Here is a 26,455-nt window from a genome sequence, read left to right on the forward strand (position 1 = left end):
TAAGAGTACTTTTATAATTATTGAGTATATAATACATCATCTCACCCTAATTAAGGTTATTGAGCATTCTACAAAACTATACTCTTTCTCATCTCATGAAGTTCTACCCACATGGCTTAGTTATAAAAAAGACAAAGGCTAGTGAGATACCTAGGATGAGCCTGCTCATGCAGACCTTATCTTTAGCCTTCTAAATGCAGCACAGCCACATTTGCCATTATTTGGACTACTGAGTTGAAAAGGATTTTCCTGTGATAGAGATGAGAACAATCAAAAGCTTTCATATGGCCCACACAGCAATCGTAGGGCCATGGTAACAATTGCCTAATGTACACATCACACCATATGCATTGTCCAGTGGAGACGGGATATACCCTGCCAACAAGGGTGGTCACACAGCAACTTGATGGTTTATTATTTTCTATTGTTAACATCAAAAAGTAAACTTATCTTGGATGGAACAAAATTACTAAATTTATGGAAGAAGTAAAGTGGAGAAAATTATGGGTCTGCTAATCAGATAAGCCATTATCAGTACCATCAGGCAATTGATGGTTTGGCTCAACATTATGTGTGGCCCACCTAATGAGTCAATCAAATTGATTTTCGAGAAGGGTGATCTTCATGGTGGGGCCTACCTTTTTTCATGGCATAGTCGAAAAGTTGTATGTCACCAAAAGTTGTAGTGTTCTGGCACGAAAAATTATTTGGATGATAAGTTCAATGCTGCATTTAGATGCTCTATGGAATTGAAAATTTGCCCACCTGATTAATGGATTGGCTTATCCCTCTCTGCTGGCCCCACCTAAAGATTGGATCTTACACACGTGTGCTGTGATTTGGGGTGGTAATGGGTCAGGGCACGGAAAATTAGATAGACGTTTCTGATTGATTCTTCATCTAACAGCATGTACTGTGGAGAGATGAATCTACTGTATTCACATGTCACTAGCTCTACCTTGTCAGCTTGCTAGCATAAGATAGCACTCGCATTCCCCAATCTGTCTTTATTGATAGTGTGCGCACGCATTTATACGGGAATTCATATTTTTCGGCGCATGTATCAGTTGACTCTTTTTTTTTTTCTTTCTTTTCTTTTCTTTTCCTTTTTCGTAAGCGTAAGACAAGCTGTTCTTGTCCAGAGTAGCATCAACCTCCTTCTATAAAAATACCCATCCATCGTAAGTTCGTAACAGACCATAAGCAACAACAGCCATGGCCATACAGAAATCTCTCTCTCTTGCTTTTCTTCTTTTATTATTAGAATTTCTTTCTTCCAATGCCTTTACAACAGCACCAGCATCCACACTCCGAGAAGCAGAGGCTCTCTTGGAATGGAAAGCCAGCATCTTCTCACCACAAGCTCTCCATTCATGGTCACTTCCATCTGCTAATGCTAGTGCCAACACAATCTCTCCATGCAAATGGTATGGGATCTCCTGCAACGGCCTTGGAAGCGTAATAGAGATAAGCTTACCGAGTGCAGGCTTACAAGGTAAGCTTCATAACTTGAGTTTCTCGTCATTTCCAAACCTCCTCCGTCTCAATCTCAGTGACAACACACTCACTGGAACCATCCCAGCCGATATTGGCACTCTTTCCAGACTCGTCTCCCTCAATATCTCCATGAATAATCTCTCTGGAGTTCTACCTCTTTCAATGGCTAACCTTTCTCACCTTTCAGAGCTTGACATCTGGTCTAATGAAATAACTGGGCCTATTCCTCCATCTTTAGGTAACTTGACCAGGCTGACAGTCCTCTACCTCTCTAACAATCAAATTTCTGGTTCAATTCCTGCACAATTAGGAAATCTCAAGAATTTGGTTGAGTTGTCATTGCAGAATAATAGTCTGACAGGTCCAATCCCTCCTGCTTTAGGTAATTTGAGAAACCTTACACTTTTGTACCTCTACGGAAATCAAATTTATGGTTCAATTCCTGCACAATTAGGAAATCTCAAGAATTTGGTTAAGTTATCGTTGCACAATAACAATCTGACAGGTCCAATCCCTCCTGCTTTAGGTAATTTGAGAAACCTTACACTTTTGTACCTCTACAGCAATCAAATTTCTGGTTCAATTCCTCTGGAAATTGGGAATTTGGTAAATCTCAATAAGCTTGAGCTTGAGAGTAACCTTCTAACAGGTTCTATCCCTTCCACTTTAGGAAACTTGACCAAGCTTAAACTCTTCAATGCATTTGACAACCATTTAACTGGTGAGATCCCAAAAAGCTTCAGAAATTGCACTAGTTTAACTAGAGTTCGACTCGAAGGAAATCAGCTTGTTGCAAATGTATCAGAAGCCTTTGGTGTATACCCACATCTCTATTTCATGGATGTCAGCAACAACATGTTGTTTGGTGAACTCTCACCGAACTGGGGAGAATGCAAAAACTTGACCAGGCTACAGTTATCTGGGAACATGATCACTGGTAGAATTCCTCGCGAGATTGGGCAGCTGAAGCAGCTACGAGTACTTGGTCTTTCTTCGAACCATCTAGAAGGAGAGATTCCAAAGGAATTTGAGAGGCTAACTTCTTTGTTCAACTTGAGTTTAAATGATAACCAACTTTCTGGTCAGGTACCAAAAGAGATTGGAAAACTCTCCAATTTGGAGGTTCTTGACTTGTCAATGAATCGCCTAAGTGGTCCAATACCACCTCAATTAGGGGATTGCTCCAAACTCCGATATCTGAAATTGAGCGAAAATGATTTGAATGGAAGCATTCCATTTCAAATTGGTAACCTGGTATACTTACAGGATTTACTAGATCTCAGTCATAACTTGCTCAATGGAGAGATATCACCACAACTTGTGAAATTGCATGTGCTGGAAAAGTTAAACCTCTCCCACAACATGTTGTCGGGCTCCATTCCACCTTCTTTTGAAGCAATGTTCAGCTTGCAATCTATTGATTTTTCATACAATGCTTTGGAAGGTCCTCTTCCCAACAGCAAAAACTTTCAGAAGGCTCCTGCAATTGCATTCATAAAAAACAAAGGTTTATGTGGTGAAGTGCAAGGTTTGAGACCCTGCAATGCCCCTTCAATAAGGCATGGTGATGCAAGGAAAGGCCGCCAAGTTGTCATCTTCATTGTTCTTCCTCTCTTGGCAGCCTTGTTTCTTTTATTTATAGTCGTCGGCGTTTCTTCCATTTATTCCCAAAGACGAAGAAATAAAGAGAAGGTGGTTCTTGAAAGGAGCAGCAGAAATCCATTTTCAATATGGAATTATGATGGGATTGATGCATTTGAACAAATCATGGAAGCGACAGAGGGTTTCGACGACAAATACATCATCGGAATTGGAGGGTATGGAAAAGTTTACAAAGCAAATCTTCCATCAGGCCAAGTAGTAGCTGTGAAGAAACTTCACCCACTCGAAGGTGGGGATCAATCCGATCAAAGAAGTTTTAGAAATGAGATTCGAGCATTAATAGAAATCCGTCATCGCAACATTGTGAAGCTTTATGGTTTTTGTTCCCATGCTCAATTCTCATTTCTAGTCTATGAGTACATGGAAAGGGGAAGCTTGGCTAGCATCCTAAGCAATGACAGAGGAGCTGCAGAGTTGGACTGGACTCTAAGGGTGAAGGTTATTAAAGGTGTGGCCCATGCATTATCTTACATGCACCATGATTGCACCCAACCAATTGTCCATCGAGACATATCAAGCAACAACGTTCTGCTGAATTCGGAACTTGAGGCCTGTGTCTCTGACTTTGGCACTGCAAGATTGTTGATACCTGATTCATCCAATTGGACTACGCTCGCCGGCACTTACGGATACATCGCTCCAGGTTAACTGTTAATTCATTCTCCACACTTTAAAAGTTTTATTAGCAACTGGTCTTTATTTTTTCTTAAGCTTTCCCTTTTATTTTATTTTATTTTTTGTTGGCAATTACATACTAAGGATTGTGCATAAGTTAACATACTGTTGTCAAATATTGCAATCTAGGGCAACTGGAAGATTCCTTAATCCAACAGCTGTAAAAGGCCTTGTAAAGAAACATACATGGGTTTGTATTTTTACAATCCCCAAAGTCAAAACTAATATAATAATGCAAACGAAGATAAACGTAAGAACATCATTTTACATTATGCATGGTAGAGATAGTGTGGTTGCATGGTAAGACTAACCATAGTTCAAGTTACCCAACTAACTTATGCATATTTTATCAGCTATTAAATTTGTGATGCTGACCATTTTTCTTAACTGTACATTTGTTGGCCACCAATTAGATGGATAGAATCCTCCAATACCTATAATTTATGGAACCTATTCCATCTACAATATGGGCCATGCTTTTAGATGGTCTGGATATATTTACATGGATATTCCTAGTGTATAGATGGATGTGTTATCACTGTTTAAGAAATGATTGAAAAAACTCGTTACTTCTGGCCCATACGAGTAAATGTGAAAATGATGTGTAAGGAAATAAATGTGGAAATGATGCATACGGAAATAAGGCATCCTTCAATGCTCAGCCAAGAGATCCCAGAGGATGGTTGGGTTTCCTCCACTGCACAAGGGTTCGACAGCTCTATGGTCCAAACCGTTGATGTGATGTCCCACATAGTGAATGCCCCACGCAAAAAAAAAAAAAAAAAGTAGTTCCAAGATCGAAAATCCTTGAAATAATGCCCATAGTACCCAATCCTAGCCGATGAAATGTGCAACTACAATGATACCTACATACACATCAATGACTTAAGTCATGTGTTTGGCATTCCCGAGGCGCACATAAAGGTAATCCCAAACATGCAGATGACCCAACACAATGATTAATCTGGTTCTTTTACTGAGCGGGCCACTACCATGAAAACAATGGATAGTTTTAGAAAAAATTGCCAACAGTACACAATGTATACAAAACAATGGACCATCCAGACTTTTTCGCTAGATCATACAAAACTTTGGCCAATTCTCTGCACCTCTAAGATGTGCTGAGTATGTCTTATTTGGCATATGCGCAGTTTATAGAGATGTCTTGGGGTTAACAAGCACAAAAACTTAGAAGATATGAAATCTAGATTAAGAAATAGAGGTAGGTTTGATATATGATTAAGAGTTTAGCTATTAACGATTAAGAATGAGAAATGATCATGACTGAACCATCTTCCTTCTTGCAGAGCTTGCATATACAATGAGGGTAACTGAAAAATGCGACGTATATAGCTTTGGCGTTGTGGCACTTGAAGCGATGATGGGAAGGCATCCTGGGGAGCTCATCTCCTCTCTGACACCACCAAGTAGACAAGATACACTGCTAAAGGATATGTTGGACCAACGTCTCCCGGACCCGACAGCTGTGGTTGCACACGAAGTCATATTTGTGGTGTACATGGCACTTTCATGCATTCAGCCAGATCCAAACTCTCGGCCAACCATGCACCACGTGGCTCAAGAGTTATCTATTGGTGGGTCTTCATTTTCTCTAGGGCCATTCCACGCACTTACATTACATCAACTCATGGATCTTAAGGTATAGTTGGGTGGATGAAAATCATCAAGGTTGAGGGTGTGTAGTGGCAAGAACATTATTACTGTGTGTTTATTGTATGAAAATCATCGTATGTGGAGAAGGTATTTTTCTTGCTATGATATGTACGTAATTTTAGTGTGTGGAATTGGTGTTTATCTAAAATGTAGATTTTCAGGTGAAGCTTCTCTTTCTTTGTGGCTCCCACTTGAATGTTTGTATATCGTTTTTATTGTATCAATAAAGTTACAGGTGGTGTGCTCCTATCTTTCTCTTAAAAAATAGTAGATTTCTAGGATTGGTGATCAAAACCCAAATGTTATAAAGGTATGTTGAAAGAATAAAAATGTTTCATTGTATGTGTGATGGTTATCTTCTAACTGAATGTCTTCTAAACCAAAGAATTTACCTTTTAGGAGATGTTATACTTTTTTGAAATAATAGTTTTCTACTAACATATTATTATGAGAAGAATGGGTATATTTATTAGCGAGAAAAGGTACCAATTGTGGTTTTGTTAATTGATAAGGAAAAGAAGAAAAGGGAGAAAAAAGAGCAACGACTTCACACTCCGGCAATGTGACTCAAGATAATTATACTATACCTCAAGTCAAAGTGTCCTCTAAATCTACTCCATGAATAATTGGTAGGATTCGAGAGCTGATGTGGCCTGCTTTCTTCACCCATTAAATTAAGGTGACTTGCATAAGCTCCATGAGTCCATTAAATACTAGCTTGGCCCATGGGCAAAGCTTGGGCCTTTCAGTTTTTGGTTTGAGCCTGTGCTCAAGTCATTTTAGACTCACCTAATTTCATATGCTCCTATAGGTTGCATGTTTCTCCTCTCCCGCTCCAAAGGGGCGACCGAGAAGAACACAGTCTCATCAAAGCCTAATATGGTAATTTCACTAATCTCTAACTCTAATCTCATCCTCTTCCATTTCCTCATGTAAGGAAAAAGAAAAGAAAGAAAGAAAATAATGAATTTCCATTTTAATTTATAAGGGAAAGGGACGGGAAGCTTTGGGAAGAGAGGGGACAAGACACACTCTCTGCGTACGGTGCGGGCGCCGTAGCTTTCATCTTCAGAAGAGCCAATGCGCTTCTTGCGCTTATCCCGCTAGCCGTATCCGCAAGTGTACGTAATCTACCGACCCCCGCTTTTTTAATATTTCTCCAATTTTGGAAGCTCAATTCGGTTTTTATGCATTAGTTGGGTTTCAATGCTCTGCTTAATCATTCTTTGATTATTATTTTTCATGCATTTTCGTGCAATCTCTACATTCGATGTGGATTAGATATTTGTGAGCTATAAATAGATGGTTAAGAAGTGAATTACAGCAACGGTTCACATTCTGACTATGGCAAGTTCCAAGCCTAATAGTGGGGGATCATCTAATCGAGGAGTTTTTATTTTTATTTTTGTTTTTAAGGGGTGCATGGTCCATTGACTGTGGGCTGCAACACGCCAATGGTCTATAGATCGCTGAACAATTGGGACAATCTTTTTAGGAATGAAAGTTTCCGTATACTGTTGAAAGATTTGTGTCTGTATTTCACATTATGCTTCTAGTTTTTATTTTTTATTTTTCCTTTTCTTTTCATGTGTTTGAATGGAAGGATGACTACTAAAATGGGGATATGAATTAACCTGAAATCATCAGGAAATTGAAACCATGGTTTCCTCTTTTCTCCATTGTTTCTTTTGGATTCCAATTTTATAGGGATTCCATGTTCTGTCACCTCATGTTATCTTCTTTGCCTTAGAAGTCATCAACGTCTCTTTTTTGGGAGAGATGAATCTGCACAGTTTTTCAAGGAAAATCTGAGAAACGGAAATCAGTTTGCAACACTACCTTTTTTTTTTCTTTTTTTTTTGGCAAATGGAGAAAAAGCGGGTTTCCATGCAAAGCAATTTCATTTCCAGGGTTAAAATGTTCCCAAACACCCCCTAAGTTATGTTGGTTTTTTTTTTGTATGTGTCCTATTGTGCCACTTTCTTATGGGAGAAATGAAACCTGTGTGCAGCACACTAATTTCCTTATCTGGTGTAATAACTCTAATTGGAGTGGTCATACCAGTCCTTGATCTGGACTGTTCATCTCATGGACGGTGGACCTACCATGGATGGATCATATCCTAAAATTTGCTAGATGAGATGAATCTATACCTTTCCAATTGAACTATTTCGTAAGGAGTGCTGTCCATTTCCACCATTTTTTTTTCTACCACTCATTTGTAGGTGGGCAGTTGGACAGCTAAGATTGTCCAACCAGTAATATTTTTGTTACGTTGCCAATCCATTTGGGTCCACCTGCATCCAGTTTTTTTGGTAGCTAACAGCCTAACACATAACATCATACATGGTGCATGGATTCGATAACCTCTTTTTCGTTGTTGACATAGGGCCTTTCTTTGCTGTTTAACGTATTAACTGTTTTGTCTCTGCGAATTAATGTTTAGGAATTTGGATAGACTGAATATTCTGTTCAAACGCATATGCATAGAAAAGTGCACAAACATGTACACATGCATTAGCTTTTATGAATGGCTATGCTGTTGTCATGGCATTTTTCTCTCCCCTCTGTCATTATCATTCACTCCTGCACATAATGTCCAAAGTGTAATTGACTCGCAAGCTCTATGTTTGATGTTGAAAAACTCAGGCCCAACGAAGAAAGCAATCCTTTTGGTTTCCAGTTTCGTTAAAATGCAGCCAAGTTGCTTTTGAAAAAAAAAAAATTTAATGCAGCCAAGTTGATTGTCTACTTGTGACATGGCAATTTTCTTGTGAAATCAGAATTTAGGTCAGGCGAGTCGATTGGTCCGCCACTTTGTGCTCTTTACATGAGAGCATAATTTAGCAAGCTTAATGAGACAACTACATTTTCCTTTCCTTTTGGATCTTTTTTTTTCCCCTACTTTTTTAATATGCATTTGTTGGTGATTGTATTCGAGAAGTCAAAGGAGGAATTCTGTTTCCCATTTCCCACAAAGATGTAGGAGAAATGTTTTCTATGACATCCATGCTTCCTGGAATTTCATGATGTCAATACTGACCAAAAAAAAAACTCCATCACACTTTTGACACTTTCGTGCATTGATCAGGATCATAGATTTGGTGGGCCATCATGTGGATAGGACTTATGAGCACAAAAATCCTGATGACAAGATTATGATAACCATTCCAACAGTGGTCCGAATATGGACAATTTTGTCACCTAGTTGAGCTAAAACTATGCATTTGTTAATGCAAATGTGAACGTGATGGACTGATCTGGATCCATATTCTTTTGAAATCGTTAGCTAGAAATGTTGTAGAATAGTCTCCAAAGATGAAGTCGCTGTGGAAATGATTCCCACCAGCCCACTGGTCAAAACTACTGATCAATCAATCTCCTATGTTTCAACCAGAGGCAACACATGCCAAAAGGGAATCAACACGCTAAACACAAAATTTTATTAAAAGTAACCACAATGTGCTGTTACACACAAAGCCAAAGAGGCAGTTATCCTTTGGCAACTAAAGAAAAACCTATTATAATAAGAAATGACCAAAATGCCCTTGAATCTCATCACAAACATATAGGCTTATCTTAAACTGGTTGTACCTCACATAAACTGTATCAGAATTGTATGATCATGGGATCATTCTGAAGCTGGCTCGATAGTGACCAATTTCATGACGTTCTAATATTGTTATGCCCAGAAAGTGGCCCACCAAAAAGTGACGAAATACCAAAGGGAAACTTGTTGAACCAATACTGACTCAGTCTAACCCTAAAAATTAATTTAAATAAATAAATCCTATGAATTCAAGGACCATTTGTTTGATCGCATGGGCCCCATAATATATATCTGGCTGTTCATCTCATCAAACTTTGGATCAGACATAGATCATCAATCAAGACAATATGGATGGTTGGAGTAGTCAGGTCATTGGTCAGCCAGATTTTGTGGCCTTGTGGGTGCAGCAAATGTCCACATTCAATGGGAAAAACTCAGAACATTTGGCATATGGACCATAACATGGGTCACAGTTTTTTATTCCTTTCTTTATCTTCTTGTAATGTATATAGTTTTAGCAGATTCTGTAAGTATGTTGTTTACTGATTATCTTAAAGAAATAGATAACTGGAGTGTGAAGGCCATTACGAGGAAGACAACCGGAATGGGAAGGATGAGGTATTTACATCATGTGCCTCAAAGGTTCAAGTGCAATTTCAGAGAAGGTAGTCTTTGCTTCTTCCATCTTTGTCAAGATTGCACTTCTTCGAGGAAGACAACTGCTGCTGCATAGAGGAATTGCTTCAGTTTTGGGGCATGTCTCAAGTATCCAGTTCCTGTATTTGATCTTGTTGAATTTTATCAATTAGGTTCTTTTACACTAGAGATATTGCTATCTTCTATAGAGAATAGACTTTTCGACATCTTAAATTGCTGAATAAGCATGAAGTTTTTGTATTGGGATAAACCATTCTTTCGTATAAACATGAAGTTTTGATGTTGGGAAAAACCATTCTTTCCTTTTCTGTATATTTGCCAGTTGCATTTTCCAGCTCAAACAGGAGGATTTCTGTTGACCCTTTCGATAGACCTAATGCCCAATGAAATCAGAAAGAGCAAAAATAGGTTTGCTGGTCTTATGTTGAATGTTCACGATCTTGGTAAACCTTCAGTGACAGTTTGTGTCTTACCTAATATTTTTAGAAATTGAGTTTTTATTTCGCTTGTAACTAGATGCATCATCTTTCATTTCGCTACTCAAATCATGGGTTTAGGGCTTGCAAGATGTTGCAAATTGTATGAACTTTAACCAGTTGTCGCTTTTCGTCTTTTTGTCAGCATTACATGTTTTTTATATACCTAATGCATTTACAAGTTATTACTGATGCTGCTGTTAAACATCAATCTGATGTTCACGTGTTGCCTGGTTATTAACTTCCTAATAGATGTTTTGACTTCCTGACCTATTCTGGCCTAGGAATCTGCTATAGATAAAATTATTTAGTAACAACTAGCAATATTATCCTTCTAGCATGTTTGGCTTACATATGCAGGTTGTGTTTCAGCTTTGACTGGTGAACTTGCATGTTCTTAATAAAATGGTTGACTTGTGTTTTTAGTGAACTGACCCATTTCACCGAGGAGTTTCAGTCTCAGCCAAAACCCGTCCTGTTTCTGTGATGAGTTCTGATCCCAACCAATCCAACAGTCTGGTCCATTCCAGGTAAGTAATCACTGGTCATTGCTGAGGCTAATCAAACTGGGAGCTCCTCATTGATCAAGTGAGTTTCATGTGATATTTTTTCTTCCTCTTATGGTTTCTGGATGAATTTGATTATTTTTCACTTTAGCCATGCAATTGATGTAAATGAATCAGCTAGTTAGAACATCAGATCAGTAAGATAATTGATCATCTGAATCAACTTTCCATGAAACTACCTTCCAAAATTGATAATAATATTAATAAAACTAAACTAAACTAAATGAGGTCTGAAACTTGAGTCAGGCCTGCTGCTACCATAAATATCCTGAAATGACAGCTTTGTAACTATTTCAGTTAGGATTAGCATCCCAAATCTGCCAATCTTCACCATCCTGAGAGATGTTCTGAACACAAAATCCTGACCCTTGCCAGTTAAAATGGAGGGTATTAAGAATATAATTTAGTTGTCTTGGATAATTGAAAAGCCAGATCAGTCGTTGCGCGTCTATGTCAATCCTCTTACGTGCCTTGGATAAATTAAGAAAAGAAGAAGAAGAAGAAGAAGAAGAAGAAGAAGAAGAAGCAGCAGCAGCAGCAGAACCCTGGAAAGTCCTTTCAGAAGGCTCTCGCAGAGGCATTCATAAGAAACAAAGGCTTATGTGGTGAAGTGCAAGGTTTGAGACCCTGCAATGCTCCTTCAACAAGCCATGGTGATGCAAGAAAAGTCCGCCAAGTTGTCATCTTCATTGTTCTTCCTCTCTTGGTGGTCTTGTTTCTTTTATTTGTAATCATCAACTTTTCTTCCATTTATTATCAAATAAGAAGAAAAATAGAAAGAGGGATTCTTGAAAGGAGAAGCAGAAATCCATTTTCAATATGGAATTATGATGGGATTACTATGTTTGAATACATCGTGGAAGCGACAGAGGGTTTTGATGACAAATCTGCCATCACAACATTTTGAAGATTTATGGTTTTTTTTTTTTCCCATGCTCAATTCTCATTTCTAGTTTATGATTACATGGAAAGGGAAAGCTTGGCTAACATCCTAAGTAATGATGAATGAGCTGCACAGTTGGACTGGAATATTAGGGTGAAGGTTATTAAAGGTGTCACCCATGCATCATCTTACAAGTACCATGATTGCACTCGGCCAATTGTCCATCGAGACCTATGATGCAATAACGTTCTGTTGAATTCAGAATTTGAGGCCTGTGTCCCTGACTTTGGCACTGCCAGATTGTTGATACCCGATTCGTCCAATTGGACCACGCTTGCAGGCAGTTATGGATACATCGCTCCAGGTTAGTTGCTAATTCATTCTCCATGCTTTTATAGTTTTTTTAGCAACTGGTCTTTTATTTTTCGTAAGATTTTCTATTTTTTGTTGGAAATTACACAGTAAAGTTTGTGCATGAGTTATCATACTGTTGTCAAATGTGGCACTCTAGGGAAACTGGAAGATTCCTTAATCCAACAGTCGTAAGAGGCCTTGCAAAGAAACAAAAGGGATTGTATTGTTCAAATCCCCAACTTTGTTTAACTAAAAAATTGTAAAGCATCTGTGAGTATTTAAAACTAATATATAACCATGCAAATGAAGATACTGTGAATAATGTTTTTCCTTTGCCGCACTTGATGTCCATCATTTTTTTACATTATGCATGATTGAAGTAATGTGGCTGCATGGTAAGACTGACCAGGATTCATGTTACCCAACCAACTTAACCATATGTTATCACCTATTAAATTCGTGGCGCTCTCCATTTTCCATAGCTGTCCATTTGTTGGCCACCAATTGTATGTATAGAATCCTCCAATAAGTGTAATTTTGGGATATGCTGGGGCCATATTTTCAGATGGTCTGGATAGATTTACATGGATACCAAGTATAGATGGATGGGTCATCACTATTTAATAAATGATTGAAAAAGTTCATTGCTTCTAGCCCATACAAGAAAATGTGAAAATGATGCATAAGGGCTGGGTTACTCCGTTGCACAAGGGTTAGACATCTCTATGATCCAAACTGTTGATGTGATGCCGCACACAGTGAATGCCCCACACAAACAAAAGAAGTTCCAAGATTGGAAATTCTTGAAACATGCCCATATCACCCAATCCTTGCCAATGAAATGTGTAGATACAACGATACCTATAGACGCATCAATACACTCTAGATTACACATGCCAACTTCTCATGTGTTTGGGATATATGAGGCATACATAAAGGTAGGCCTAACCATGCAAATGACCCAACACAATGATTAATCTGGTCCTCTTATCAGGCAGGCCATCAACACATGAAAACAATGGATAGTTTTGAGAAAAAAAGTCAATAGTACGCAATGTATGCATGTGGCATGCCTTATAAGTAGACCATCCTAACTTACAAGCAAGATCATCTAAAAGTTTTAGCACATCTTATGCAACTCCCAGATGTGCCACACACATGGCAATTGGCATATGCACAATTTGTAGAGATGCCTTGGGGTTAACAAGCAAAATAACCTAGAAGATATGAAACGTAGATTAAGAAACCCCTGTGAGTTTGATATATGCTTAATAGTTTAGCTATTGATGATTAACAAAGAGAAAGAACATGACTAAACTGTCTTCCTTTTTGCAGAGCTTGCATATACGTTGAGGGTGACTGAAAAATTGAAAAATGTGACGTATATGGCTTGGGTGCCGTGGTACTTGAAGTGATGATGGAAAGGCATCCTGGGGAGCTCATCTCCTCTTTGTCATCATCACCATCACCTCTACAAAGATCAAACACATCCACAATTTATGCCGAGTGGTGGAGGGAGGGACTAGTTTGGGGTACAACCCATGGACCCGTGACCCGATCCTCACCCGTTTATTAATTGGGTTTAGAATTTGACATGTAGTCCCACTTGATAACAAATTATTAGGCCCAAGCACCACTCCTTCAACCCATTTACTTAAGGGCTTGTATTTCAAGCCCAGTAATGACTTTGTAATATTTGGGAATTGGAACTTTTTGTTAACACTTACGTGCATCCTAGAAACGGTTTGATATAGGAATGAGTCAGCCATAGCCTGATTTATTTACCTTAATAGCCTTTGTTTGCATGCTGAAACCAAAACATAGCCCAATAAGTACACCTGAGCCCAAGTTATAAGCAAGCTTGGTTAGTTGGCCAAAGGGTTGACTAGAGTCATAGGCGCATTGCCAGCCTAATTTATTGTTCTACTTGAGATTGGGCTGTGCAAAATAAAAACTTAGACTTTGACATGACAAGCCCATTGCTTGGAACTGGATGTTCTCAACAAAAGATGATACTCGACTCTAACAGTAGAATCTGAGCCAAAACTCACATGGTCCCAGGGCTCACTCTTTGAAATCTCGATGCTCCTCGCAAAAGAGGAGACTTGAATCTAAAAGTAAAATCCGAGCATATTCCATGTTCGTTTGGCCCACTAGAGATTTAGATCAGCCTCGTTTTTGGTCCCATGCCCCAAAATGAGGTGGCAAATTAAATAGATAGATTGAACAGATTTGTCACAAACATCATTGTAGACCACACCTATAGTCAAGCAACTCTCACCCTCCAACTTAAATGTCCACCAATCTCTTGCTCTCACATTGATTGTCGGGTTAACCTAGTCTTGATCGTACATGGGGCCACTTTAATGTTTGTGAGAAATTAACTGGTACATCTATTTTTCCAGCTCATTTAGGTGGCAGATCAAAAACTGAAAATGGGCCATGTGATAAAATGAGCAGCCAAAATAGATGGACTCGGCAGATTTGTCAAAAACATCATGCGACTCTATGACTATTTCATCGGCTGGACGTTTAATTCCCATACTTTCATAGTCGTACGTTTTGCCTACTTGAACTTTAGATCGGCCTCATTTTTGAGTCCATGCCTTAAAACGAGGTGGAAATGAGATGGATAAAGTGGATTTGTCACCAACATCATTGTACGGTCAAACAACCCCCACCCTATATGCTTAAATGTCCACCGGACCTCTGGCTGGCCCATTGATTAATGTTGCCATCCTATCTCAAACTGTACTTGGGGCACTACCTTAATGTTTGTGAGAAGTCCAATATTCCGCCCATCCATTTTTCAGTCAATCTGAGGGAATGGGCCCAAAAATGAGGCAGATCTGAAGTTGAAAATGGCTTTAGGATGTTTCAAGGGTGGATATTCAATCTCACTATTTCCTGTCATGTGGCTTACTTGAGCTTCGGTCTTCCTCATTTTTGGCCATTCACTGAGAAAACAGATGGACTGAATAGATTTGTCAAGAACACCCTGTGTCCTCATCATGAATGTTTCAACAGTAGATGTTCAATCTCCACTCTTTCCTGTTGGTTGGCTCAAGCTCATGTGGATGAGATCCACCCCGTTAATCAGGTGTGCTGCTCTTTATTTGGACCCGGGCCAAATTAAAATCAGGCTGATTCAACCATAGGTACACACCATGTGAAATAGCTGAGATAAGAAGTCTCATTTTTATAATACTCCAAGTTATATTTGACGTCCACTTTTGTGCGTATAGACCATCCAATCAACTCATCTGACGTTTCATACCAAGATTATTAAATTCTTCTAATACTCATGTTGTTTAAACCATGTGAATTTAAAGTTTTCAGGAATGATTTTACACCATTACCTATGGTTAAAAACCCTCTTCCATGTGGTGCGGCTGATGTAAGTCTTGGATTTCACTGAATATACAGTACTTATGGTGAGAATGTGACGGCCCAACTGATGGATGGGGTGGATATGATGCATGATTGTCTCACATAATGATTAGTTAGCTAGTGCAAGTCATCCCCGCAGAGGGTGATCACAACTGATGCAGAGGGCGATCCCAACTGATGCAGCCGTGTAGGGGCATGGCATATCTCTGGCTTCCAAGTGCATCTGCTGCAATAGAGTTACACCTGCAGGACACAGCATTGAAACTCTGCATCATCTTTTCTTCTCCAGCGAAACAGCCTTAGCTGTTTGGAAGGTTTTTTGGCAGGCCCTCGGTGTCCCTTTCACCTCTAACTTGCCCATCCTTGAGACCCTAGATCTATGGTGGATCTCTGCAGGTCTGCACCAGCATCTATCCCCAATTCACAGGATCTCCCCCTCTCTCATCTTGTGAGAGATTTGGAAGTCTAGGAACTTGGCTAGATTCGAAGGCAAGGCATTGCAGGTTGATGGGATTGTGTTCAAGGTGAAATGGTGGATATCCTCGCTAGTTCGGTGTAGCCTTAAATTGTTGTACCCGCCTCCCTCCAATTCTGCTCATGCATTTCTGGGGATCTCAGTTTCTCCCCGCCCCTATCCTCCCCATTCAATCGTCAAGTGGGTGAAACCTAGCAAGGGTTGGGCAAAGCTTAACACAGATGGCTCGGCTAGGGGAAACCCGGGGCCGGCTTGGGGTGGCGGCGTTTGCAGGAATCATGACGGGGAGCTTATGTTCGCGTTTTCAGAAGGCTGTGGGCTTGCTTTCAACACATATGCGGAGCTTCGTGCAATTCATGACGGGATCGCTTTCTGTGTCAGTTTATGGATTCCCCAAATTATTGTAGAGTCAGACTCAAAGTTGGTGATTGATTTTCTTAATGGCATCACGTGCCCCTCATGGAAAGGGGCCTATTGGATAGAAAGAATTCTACGTTGGAGAGCTTTTGGTCGGATTAGTTTTGGGCACATTTATTGAGAAGGTAATGGCCCAGCAGATGGTATGGCCCGTATGGGAAGTGAGTCTCAAGTTTCCTCGTTCTTTCATCACTATTCGCTCCTCCCTAGGCATGTGAGAGGCAGCCTTTTCCTGGATAGGTTGGGTCTGGGGGCAGTTCGGCTTTCCTCCCATAGTGGTTAGATCTGCATTAGCTTGGGGTCTTTTTCGGCTTTTCTTCTTATGATAGGCTTCTCTCAGGTTCCTTTTTTTCTTGCAAAAGCCCGAATGTCTATAGGGTGTTTTTTGTCATCTTGGGCCTGGGCTGTTCCCTCTATAGAGTGCCCAGGTCCTTTGGGGTTTCCTTTGCTTTGTGGGTTTTGGTTTGTTTATGGTCAGGTTTGGTTTCTCAGGCGCGCACTAAGCGTCAGGCTGCGGTTACTCTGTTAATTCGACATATGAAATCCCCAGTTCTTTAAAAAGAAAAAAAAAGAAGTCATCCCTTCCATGTGCCCGTATTTCGAGTACTGGTCATCCGTCCTATTGGCTGACAGGGTCAAAGACCATTGCTGGCTCTAATTTAATATGCGTGGGCTATGCAAAATAAAACCTTGTGATATACTAGGCTTGAAAAGCCCAAACAAACCAGCTTACAATCAAAATCAAACCCATAAATTCATGCCCCACTCACCCAACAAAAAGGACACTTGTCTCTAAAAGTCACTCCATGAGCCCATTTCTACTTTGAATCCAGCTTTAAAATACTAGCTTGGCCCATGGGCAAAGCTTGGGCCTTTCAGATTTTGGTTTGGGCCTGGGCGCAAGTCATTTTAGACTCACCTAGTTTCATTTGCTCCTATAAATATCCCATTCTAGTCATCCGTTAGACAGCAACCCATTCTCCGTGAATGCATACCACTGGTTTCACTTCTCTGGACATCTATTTCATTGTGTTTGTGTGCCCCACTTGATCAAATGATATATTAACAGCATGTAAGTGGAAAATAGTGATTTTACCAAATTTGGGCTGGGCAGGATTGAGTTCGGGCCTAACTAGTTTTTCGAGCTCAGGTTTGAGTGACTCTGCTGGGGCTGGTGTGGGCCATGAGTCATAAGTGTAGGCCCGGCCCAAACATGGCCATGCACAAACCAAATTTGAGTCTAAAGTGGGCATGGCCTGAAGCCCAACGGTGCTTTGGACACCAATATAAACTGCTAAAGAGAGCATCGGAGTGGTTGGGTTGGAGAAAGGTTGTAGGTTTCTCTTCTCCCACTCCAATCATCTCCAAGATTCCCTAATCCAGTGGTTGTAAGACGCCTTGTTCAGTGTCTACTACACATTTCATTGCATTGAATTATTCCCCTGCCTTTATGATCTGGTCAAGTAATCCAAAAACATCCCCAACAGGGATAGCAATAGGCATGGTTGGGTACACTGCTTAGAGAGGTGGTATCATGCAATGCTTGGCTTAAGAGTTTGGTGGAGCTATCAATGAGCCTGGCTGGTCCACTTAAGGCCTGGCTTGGGGTGGCCCACTAGGCACAAGGTTCAGGTCCGGGCCTTAAAAGTTAAACCTGTTTAATAATTGGGTTGGGCTCAAGCTATGTTCAAGAGCCCATTAACCGAGCCCAGCCCTTTTAGAATTTCAAGGGAAATTTTGTCATATATCATGCATGATGAGATGCATTATACGAACATACCAAATCTTGTACAAAAGGGGGTAGTCGGGATCCACCTTGGTATGAGGTCATGCATAATCACCATGGCTTGGTTGGTATCCTGCATACTATCGCGGGCTGGGCTTGAATCTGTTTACTCGGGCCTATCATAAGACCAAGCTGCATTCAGGCCTAGGTTCTACTTTGTGGATGAGCGTGGACAGGACTCTGCCCAGCCCAAGCCCAGGCCATTGACAGCTGTAGTTTCTAGCCATTGGCAATGGTTGATTCTCTTTTATTTTGTAAAGCGTCAATGATTTGGTGGACCAAATAGTCCATATGATGTTGCAAACAGTGGATGGCCATGGACCAAAAGATAACCCAGTATTGGAAGATCCTATCCATTGAATTTATTTCATTTAAAAATTTTTTTTTATTGAATATGGACTGTTTGCTTTATTTTCTTTTCTGACCTTCTACTTGCTTGCCTCTTATTAAAAGGCTAGGATTTCTAATCAGCAGAATTATTACTACATGTGCCATCAGACAGGCCACCACCCTATGAAAGCAACAGACAGTTTTTTTTTTTTTCTTGTTAGCTTGTTAGTACCCCACTGTCAGTTCACACTTCACTGTTAGCCACCCCTGCTAGGGAATCGATGCCAAGACCTCAGTGTTGAAACGAGGTATCTTTCACTCAGTCTACCACTTAGCTATGGATTGAAAATGATGGCCCACAATTCTCTCTATGCGTATCATCCATCTATATTTAATCTAATTCACTGTACACGTGGGATCATCCATCAGTGGTCCCACTATACATGTACTCATGTATCATGCCTAGCCTACTTTGTAATCCATCTTTGTACCTCTCTGTATCATGTATCTCTCTTTGTATCTTATATGGCCTGTTATATACATGGGTTAATTATGCATGTATGTCTATCTCAGACATATGGCCATGTACGCATGGCCAACATATATAGGGGCCACTGTACATGTGGAGCATACTGTACACATTGCTCGTACACTACATGTGCATGTCAATTAGTAGTTGATTGTTTACATTCAACAGTTTCTCGTTATCAAAGGGAATTTGAATTAGTGGGCTCACTTCTATGTCCCATCAAATGATCAATTTATCATAAGGATCGGCTATAGCTTCATTCAGTGGGCTTATTTCAATGATCCATCTTAAATGAAGACTTTTTATGTCATTTGATGATTTGTAAAGGATGTATCATTACAAGCTCTATCACATGTGAATACTCAATTACAAGCAATTAAATAATTAACAAGTTATTCATATGTAGACAAGTTTACTGTAAATAGATTACAGCCTAAAAGCTAAATAAGACAAACTATAAACACCTTACACATGTAGTAATCAGATTACAAAAGAAGGCATCTACTGCATAGACATAAAACAGAGAGAAAATACCCATTTTTTGGGTGGAAAATCCTTCTACTGGCGATGCAGAGCCTAGCAACGACTCTCCTTCTCCAATCTTCGTTATCTCTGTTAGACAGGCTGTGTTAGATAGGCTGAAACATACCTTGTATAGCTAGCATACCTTATATAGTTGATTTTCCATAGGTAGATGATTCTGATTTTATTTCTTTCCTTATATAGATGCTGTAATCTCTATATATTCAACCCCTTTGGGTTGTCTCAAATACACAAAAGCTTTCATCTCATCTCGGTTTACAATCTCAAGTGTACCACACCATCGGAAACTAGTGGTAATTGAACACCCACCATGGCCCACCGTAATGCTTATTTGCCATCCAACCTATTAATCAGGTCACACATTACTGGATGAATGCAAAACACAAATATCAGCTTATACAAAACTTTTGTAGCCTCCGGGAAATTTTTATGGGTGGGCACTCAATTACCGCTATTTCTTATGTATCTGCTTCATTTCTGGGATCATGCTATGAAATGCCATAAAATGATATGAAAAAAATGGATAGATGGCGTGGATAAAACACATACATCATGATGGCCCACAGAGCATCAACTAGTAATGAGTCGTTACTAGCAGCGTAAGTTGGATAGGACTCAGCCCAGCCCAAGCCCAGGCTGTTGACGGATATAGTTTCCAGGCAAGGGCAATGGTTGGTTTTCTTTTACTTTGTAAAGCGTCAATGGTTCGGTGGACCAAAGAGTTGAAGAGTGATGTATGCTTTGCTACTAGTGGATATCTACATTGCAGCAGCTTGGATATCTACATCGAACCTAAATGGCATTTCATGTACCTTCATTCTTATAACTGAACACCACCAAGGCAATTTGTGCTAGAGAAAGATTGAAGAGTTAATGGCCCGCTACGAAACATATCAATCATTCAAACCCCAAACAGAGGCACAGCCCATAGACCCATGACCTGATCCTCAACCATTTACTAATTGGGTTAAGAATTTAGTTTAAAATTTAAAATGTGGTCCGACTTTGCAACAAATTATTAGGCCCAAGCACTACTTTTTCGACCCATTTACTTAAGGGCTCGTATTTCAAGCCCATTAGTAACTTTGTCATATTTGGGAATTGAAACTTTTTGTTAATACTTATGTTGCGTCCTAGAAACGGTTTGATATAAGAATGAGTCAGCCATAGCCTGATTCATTTACTTTAACAACCTTTCTTTTCTGGCGAAAACCGGAGCATAGCCTGATTCATTTACTTTAACACCTAGCCCAAGTTAGAAGCAAGCTCTCACCACTTAAAATTTCCCAGGGTCTGCTATAATGTTTCTGCCATCCAACCTATTGATTAGGTCACACAGACCTAGCTGAAGGAAAACACAAATATCAATTTCATCCAAAACCTTTCAATTGAAGGTAAGGTTATCTTAGACTGAATGATGGCTTAGATTTCATCCGCAAAAGCCAACCAACAACTTATCTTTTACCCGCACAAGTCTTTCCGCCTGAGTTTCTCTCTCTGATTTCCAAAATGCAGTTTTTGATATGGAAGTTGTGCATTACTTTTGTCTCATGAGGAAGAATAAATTCATGTGGATGTGATCTACCCCATCAATCAGGTGTGCCGCTCTTTATTTGGATCAGTACTAACAAATCAAGCTGTTTCAAAAGTCAGGTGTTACACACCACTAGAAACAGTTTAGATGAGAAGTCTCACCATTAAAATTGTCCAAGTTATATGTGGTGCCCGGCCACCATGGTGATTATATACACACCACGGGTCTACTACTCATGTTGGCCAAACTATGTGAATTTAAAGTTGTTTGGAACGATTTTACACCATTCCCTATGGTGTAGCTATTGTAAGTTCTGAATTTCCAGGATTCATACTGAAAATTTGACGGCCCAACTGATGGACAGGGTGGATCCGATGCATGTTTATCCCACATAGTGATTAGTTAGCTAGCAAAAGTCATCCCCTCCATGTGCCTATGCAATTCAGGCTATTGTAGACCCGGATTCTTTCTTCCTTCTTCTCTCCATGTGGTTGTTCACCATATCTCCAAGCTAACAGTTTCAGGCTATAAATGAACCACAACACAATAAGCATACCTAAGCCCGACTGATGGCCATCTGCCCCATGAGCTTAACAGACTCATACCATTGCCAGCTCTAATTTAATGGTCCACTTAAGCCTCAGCTGTGAAAAATAAAACCATGTAATAGACTAGGAAATTTGTTCATGGCCCAAACAAATCAGTTTAAATCTAGATCAAACCCATCCATTCGCGGCCCCACTTCTTGGAAACTTACAAAACCCAACAAAAACAGAGACTTTGACTCTAAAAGTCACTAGATTGTTTGTTCTAATTATGCAACCGTGGATAGGAAAAAGAAGTGGTGCGTATTGGTTGCAGTAAAGGAGATCCAATCGCTGGATTAGACTACACATGATGTGGAGTCTACCTGGGAAAGGATGAGAGAGATGGGAGATGAGAGAGTACATGAAAATGACTTAAAAATTATAATTCTTATTAGGATTCTCAAAATTAAGAAAATAAATCATTATGCATGCATAACCTTAAGATTATAATACTAATTAGAGTTCCGAACGCATTTTATTAACATAATGCATTATGCTATAATTAGGGGTGTACATCGGGCCGAACCGAGTCGAACTGGGCTCAACCCGGCCCGGCCCGCTCACCAGCCAAAGCAGCCCGAACCCGGCCCGGCCCGGTCACCGGGCCAACATATCCGGCCCGAACCCGGCCCGGTTAGCAATCGGGCGAGTTCGGGCTGAGTTCGGGCCAATTTCGGACCCACGATTTGGACGGCCTTGATTTTTTGACTCTGTTCCATCTACTCCATGAGAAGAGCTTAGGCAGGTAACTTGAATGGCCTTGATTTTTGGGAAGGGTTTTTGTCATAGATTTTTAGGACTTTGCTCCATGTACAAAAGGACTTATGATTTGGATGGCCTGGATTGCTGTAAGTAGTTAAGGTAACTGGGTAAGAATTTAGAAAAAATATACATACATACATATATATATATATATATATATATATATATATATATATATATATATATATATATATATATATATATATATATATATATATATATATATAGGCCGAGTTGGGCCGAGTCCGGTTTCGGGCCGAGTCGGGCCGAACTGAAACCTATCCGAACTCAGCCCGAACTTAGTTTCGGGCCGAAGAAAATGGCCCGTCCCAACCCGAACTCAGTTCCGGGTCGAGCTCTTTCGGGCCGAGTCGAGCGAGCTAATCGGGCTAGCCCGGTTTGTGTACAGCCCTAGCTATAATGCATCATTTTTATAATTTATAGTTAGGTAAATGATTAGCAATCCAAATGGGCCCTAGAAGTACGAGATTATTGGTTTTTCCAGTCGTCTGCTTTGGACGTTTATCCTACTCAAGGGAGAAACAAAAGTCCGTCTTCGTCTCTTTCCATCACAGCTCATCTTATTGTCATTGCATGACTTCACTCGTGTCTGTTTTACTTTAGGGTTGTAATTTGAGTACTACGCACATAGAAACAAGACATGTGCATGCGAGACTGGCGCGGCTCAACAGATAGTCCTTACAATAGGTAGCTTCCATGTCTTGAAAAACTTGCCCATCTGATCATCAGGTGGGCCACACCTGTTGAAAGTAAATGAATGGTTATTAGAAAAAGACCAATGGTTCAAATCATGTGCCCTCCATGATGAACCTATGTGGATGATTTTAGATGCATGGTACTCACACAGTGATGACCTGTGATAAGTGGATCAAATTTTACATAGGTGACCTATTTCTATGCACGAGTAGGGGGCAGTTTCAAAGTTCAGGCGAGCAGCTGCAACCTGCATTTCTCATTTTAATTGGGATTGAGGAATGAACCATTGCCAAAGAAGGGATCAGAATCCTCTGCAACATTTGTTGCAGGCATAGCATGCAACAATCGATGTCATGTCATCAGTTGTGACATGTCTGTGACATTGACTCTGTTCATAAGTTGTGCCACCTTTGGCTAACCATTAGGCCCTATTTGTTTTTCCTCCTATATCCTATACGTAGCTTGTAATTGGCTTGAGGGTCATTGGATGGTAATATAATCTCTGTTGGGAAGCTACTCAACTTTTTCTTTTATGTGCAAATCAATGAGATTAATAATATATGAGATTTAATGGATGATAATCACTTCCAACACAAGCAAGCAAATCATCGAATATGTAATGTGCAAGAGACAAATTTTATACATGGAAAATCCTTTGATGTGAAGGAAAAATTACGGGACCAGTTCAGTGCAAAACCACTATGTTAGAGATAATAAAGGTACCATCATCAAGAGAACAACTCTCTTAGATGCCCAAATAAATTACCCAAAAGTTGAATTTCCAGCAACAATAAAAGAAAGAATTTTCTCACCAACTAAGGATTGTACAAAATTCCAACACAACCAGTGAAGAAGACAATCGAAGAAACTGGTATTGTGAATGGACTCTCACAGAGCCTGAGATAAAAAAATATTTCTTATGGTCAACAAGAAGTTTGAAGAAATAAGAGACCTTGCTCATCTTTTTCCACCGACTATTCTCCTCTTTATCACTAAGAATGAAAACCAAAATATAGCAACAAGTCTCTAGATAGGGAAAAAAATATATTATTTTTCTCTCCTTTTACTTGCTTAAAAAATATAATAATAAAACTGAAAATAAAAATACCTCCGAACACATGGTTAGAGGAAAGACTACATAAGGCCATACATGTGGGTCTCATTTCCACATGCAGAAGGACCCTCAACAATCTCTTACTCATCTATCAAGAAAAGTAGGGGGGGAAAAAAGAACTAAAAACTATTATTTCAACGTATCCAATGTTATGGTAAGTTGGCTACTAATATTTGGTAATGCTACTCTTATATTGACACATTTCCTCTGCATCCACTATTGAAGCAGAATGGCAGAGGGTATGGGATTAGTTTGGGTTCATTGGCCCAATACAAAAGAAATGGACCATTTAAACCCCAACCCAGAGTCACAGCCCATGGACCCTTGACCCAAAACTCATTCATTTGCTAATTGGGTTTACAATTTTAACACATGATCCCACCCATCGACAAATTAATTAGCTCGAGGCTCGTCAAGGGGTAACCTAGGTCCTTCCGGGAGTGGGGGTGTATGTAGAGACGATAAGGGCGCCTTCAAGTTTGCCTTCTCAAAAGGCTATGGCATGGGATTGAGTTTTCAGGCAAAGGCGAAGGCGGTTATTGATGGCCTCAATTTTTGCAAGGATATGGGCCTTTCCTACGTCGAGGTGGAAAGCGACTGTCTGCTCATGGTTGGCCTTTTCTCCATAGCAGGGAACCCTCCTTGGAACACATACTATTGGAAGAACCATTTTCAAGCCCTTAGAGCCTCGCTGTCTATTTCAATCAAGCATATCCCCAGAGAAGCTAACTCCATTGCGGACGGCCTAACTCGATGGGGCAGCTCTAACCAGCAGACCAGGATCTTCAATTTGGCATCCGACCTCCCTCTCTCCGCCAGAGGAGAGCTGGTCTTAGATAGGACAAGATTAGGGGCGATCCGATTCTCTTAGCTTTTTCTTAATTTTTTTCCTTTATATGACCAAATTGAGTTGCAGGCCCATTGCCTTTCCTAATTTAGTGCTCCACTAAAGCCCGGGCCATGCAAAATGAAACTTCAAATAGACTTTCTCCTAAAAAGTACAAATGAATCAATAAATACATGGGCCCCACTCATTGGAATATAGTAGTACCCAATAAAATGGAGACTGAGACTTAACACTAAGAGTAGAATTTGGCCCAAAACTATCCAATCCTAGGACCACTCTTTGAATTGTTGATGCGCCATGAAAAATTAGAGACTTGTCTCTAAAAACTAAAATTTAAAACGTACATATCTAGTTTGGGGCCCACTAATTGGAATACAACAGTGCCAAACAAAATGGAAACTTAACTCTAAGAGTAGAATCTAGCCCAAAACTATCTAGTCCTAGGACCACTCCTTGAATTGTCGATGCTCCATGAAAAATTAGAGACTTGACTCTAAAAACTAGAATTTAAAACGTACATATCTAGTTTGGGGCCCACTCATTGGAATACAATGGTGCCAAACAAAATGGAGACTTAGCTCTGAGAATAGAATCTGGCCCAAAACTATCCAATCCCAAGGCCACTGCTTGAATTGTCGATGCTCCAAACAAAATTATAGACTTAGCTCTAAAACTAAAATCTAAACTATATCTACTTTGGGGCCCACTAGTTGGAATACAGCAGTACCCAACAAAATGGAGACTTTTCTATAACAATAAAATTTAGCCCAAAACTATCTGGTCCCAGGGCCACTCCTTGAATCATCGATGCTCCTAACAAAATTAGAAACTTGACTGTAAAAGTAGAACCTAAAACACATCTAATTTGGGGCCCACTTGTTGGAATCTTGCGACGGATGCCCCATATAAGTGTCATGCTAATTGAAAAGATGGTATGTCACCAAAAGTTGTAGTGATATGTTCTAGTGAAAAAATGATTTGGATGTTAAGTAATTCAATGGTGCATTTAGATGCGTTATGACATTGAAGGCATGCCCACCTGATTAATGGATTAGATTATTCCTTGCTGCTAGCTCTACCTAATGATTGGATCTTGCACACGTGTGTTGTGATTTGGGGTGTCAATAAGTTGAGTTTGGACCGGGCACAAAGCCTGAATCTGACATGAGTTGTGCAAAATAAAACCTTGTAATAGACTAGGCAAGCCCAAACAAATCAGTTAAAATCTAGACCTAATCCATCCATTCTCAGGCGCCATTCCTTGGAAATTTGCAAAACCCAACAAAAAAAAAACGAGACTTGACTTTGAAAGTTGCTAGAGTTGATTGTCCATCCGATCCTGGATAGGAAAAAGGAGCAGTACATGTTGATTACAGCAGGGGAGATCCTATCACTCATTTGGACTAAACATGATGTGGGTTCCAACGGGG

The 26,455-nt window shown here is 40.0% G+C and overlaps 2 protein-coding genes across 2 annotated transcripts in view; both read left to right on the forward strand.

Moving 5' to 3' along the window:
* The first annotated feature begins 1,200 nt into the window (after positions 1 to 1,200).
* On the forward strand, positions 1,201 to 5,757 carry LOC131240555 (MDIS1-interacting receptor like kinase 2-like). The gene is made up of 2 exons (XM_058238848.1): positions 1,201 to 3,802; positions 5,142 to 5,757. Exons 1-2 carry the CDS (start codon positions 1,216 to 1,218, stop codon positions 5,498 to 5,500), a joined length of 2,946 nt encoding a protein of 981 aa, XP_058094831.1. The 5' UTR covers positions 1,201 to 1,215; the 3' UTR covers positions 5,501 to 5,757.
* A 566-nt stretch (positions 5,758 to 6,323) lies between these two features.
* LOC131240557 (large ribosomal subunit protein eL37-like) overlaps positions 6,324 to 26,455 on the forward strand; it is a 60,104-nt gene continuing 39,972 nt past the window's right edge. The window contains exons 1-3 of the mRNA XM_058238850.1: positions 6,324 to 6,390; positions 6,497 to 6,629; positions 9,622 to 9,723. Of these exons, the coding sequence (XP_058094833.1) occupies positions 6,325 to 6,390; positions 6,497 to 6,629; positions 9,622 to 9,723 (301 nt within the window). The 5' untranslated portion in view covers position 6,324. The remainder of the gene's footprint in view (positions 6,391 to 6,496; positions 6,630 to 9,621; positions 9,724 to 26,455) is intronic.

The sequence above is a fragment of the Magnolia sinica genome, chromosome 3 (assembly GCF_029962835.1).
Source record: "Magnolia sinica isolate HGM2019 chromosome 3, MsV1, whole genome shotgun sequence".
NCBI classification, from domain to species: domain Eukaryota; kingdom Viridiplantae; phylum Streptophyta; class Magnoliopsida; order Magnoliales; family Magnoliaceae; genus Magnolia; species Magnolia sinica.